The 2,087-nt window shown below is 47.5% G+C and overlaps 1 protein-coding gene across 1 annotated transcript in view; it reads right to left on the bottom strand.

Annotated features, from left to right (window-relative positions):
* Positions 1-733: 733 nt before the first annotated feature.
* Positions 734-2,087, bottom strand: part of LOC107296137 (laminin subunit alpha-5-like) — a gene marked incomplete at its 3' end in the record, with an annotated part of 77,223 nt that continues 75,869 nt past the window's right edge. Inside the window, exon 5 of the mRNA XM_015825481.1 lies at positions 734-904. Within this exon, the coding sequence (XP_015680967.1) occupies positions 734-904 (171 nt within the window). The remainder of the gene's footprint in view (positions 905-2,087) is intronic.

Genomic DNA, 2,087 nt, shown 5'->3' with positions numbered 1-2,087 from the left:
GCCTGCTCCGTCTCTGCCGCTTGCCAGCTATGCCTCAGCCGGCGCAGGGGGCGGAACCACGCATGCGCGGCGCTCCCGGGCAGGGAAAGTCCTCGACTTACGACCGGTTGGGTAGTCCTTGACTTACGACCGGTTTAGTCCTTGACTTACGACCGGTTTAGTCCTCGACTTACGACCGGTTGGGGTCGCGGCATTAAAAGGGTTGAGAACCACTGTTCTATTATCCTCGTAACAACAACCCTGTGAGGAAGGTTGGGTTGGAAGAGATTGGCCCAAAGTCACCCAGTAGTCACCTGAAGCAGGACTAGAACTCACAGTCTCCTGGTGACTGGCCCCAAATAACCAGCCAGTTTTCATGCCTGAGGTGGCACTAGAACTCACCGTCTCCTGGTTTGTAGACCACAACCTTAACCACTTACACCAAAATGGCTTGTGGTGCTCTTTCAAAGCAGTTGGTTTATAATTACATTAATTTCTCATCCATCTCCAGAAACAGCTGGACTCGTGGCAGTGACTAGGTCAGGGGTAGGCAACCTTGGCTCTTTTATGACTCGTGGACTTCAACTCCCAGAATTCCTGAGCCAGCATGGCTCAGCATGGAAACCTCTCCCTTTCTCCTCAGCATGGCTGGCTCAGGAATTCTGGGAGTTGAAATCCACGAGTCATAAAAGAGCCAAGGTTGCCTACCCCTGGACTAGGTTGACAATTCAAATGAAATTTAGAAGCATCTTACCCTCCTGGTCACCGTGGGATCCCTCAAGGCCTTCCCCATCAGGTGTCCAAGCAGAGTGTTGGTTCTCAAGAAGCGCAACCGAATATTCGTCGCTTTGGTGAAATTCCGCAGAAGAGGCGAATACGAGAAATTCATGGCTCCTGGACGCCCATTCACCAAGGAAACGACAATCTGTAGAAGGATTCCACATCCCAGAGGGAAGTTTTAAAAATGCAAATTTCAGTTGGAATTTTTTTCCCAGGCTTTCATTTTAACGTTAAGAAAACCAAACTTTTATTACACATACAGCTTTTTAATCACTACTTACAAAAATATACTCACTCTTTTTTAATGTAGGCCGCGTTTGCTCACAAAAATACATTGCGCAACGTGTACCATAAAAATACAGTTCATAAAACGAAGTACTTTGTTCGGGCAATCTCTCCCTAAACCCCCAGACTTGGCTAGAAATCTCTCTCCAGAAATTCTGACTAACATTCAGTAGCTAATGGCAGAAAACAGCACGGCTAGATAGCTACCCTTTATTACAAAAGGGGGCCTACGTGCTTAGAAGATCAGACTACAGATGGTCCTCGACTTACGATCACAAAGATTTCCATTGCAAAGCAAGGCGGCTGTTAAGTGAATTTTGCCCCATTTTACAATCACCTTGGCCACAACTGCTAAGTCTATCACTGCAGGTGTTACGTTAGTTGCTGGAATTGGGTATGTCTAGTTTAATGAAGAGAAGGACGAGGGGGGACATGATAGCAGTGTTCCAATATCTCAGGGGCTGCCCCAAAGAAGAGGGAGTCCAGCTATTCTCCAAAGCGCCTGAAGGCAGAAGAAGAAGCAACGGATGGAAACTAATCAAGGAGAGAAGCAACCTAGAACTAAGGAGAAACTTCCTGACAGTTAGAACAATTAACCAGTGGAACAACCTGCCTCCAGAAGCAGTGAATGCTCAACACTGGAAGTTTTTAAGAAGAGACTGGACAGCTATTTGTCCGAAATGGTATAGGGCAGTGGTGGCGAACCTATGGCACGGGTGCCAGAGGCGGCACTCAGAGCCCTCTCTGTGGGCACGCATGCTGTCGCCCCAGTCCTAGGCCTTCAGCTGGGTTTTATAAAACCTTTTCGCTTTAGGCCTCCACCGCCGTGTGCAAAAAAAAAAAAAAAAAGGTTCAATCAGTCAATTTCAACTTCTCGTGGGAAAAAAAAAGATCTTGCAAAATTGGAATTGATTGATTGAACTTTTTAGTCCCATCCAGTCTGCCGTTACCACCTCAGCCACGCCCATCCTATGGGCCGCACCCACCTGGCACTCGACGATGCATAAGTGGGTTTTGGATTGCAGTTTGGGCACTCAGTCTCT

The sequence above is a fragment of the Protobothrops mucrosquamatus genome, unplaced genomic scaffold (genome assembly GCF_001527695.2).
Source record: "Protobothrops mucrosquamatus isolate PMUCROS unplaced genomic scaffold, P.Mucros_1.0 scaffold2658, whole genome shotgun sequence".
NCBI classification, from domain to species: Eukaryota; Metazoa; Chordata; class Lepidosauria; order Squamata; family Viperidae; genus Protobothrops; species Protobothrops mucrosquamatus.
This window is presented reverse-complemented; position numbering and strand designations above follow the sequence as displayed.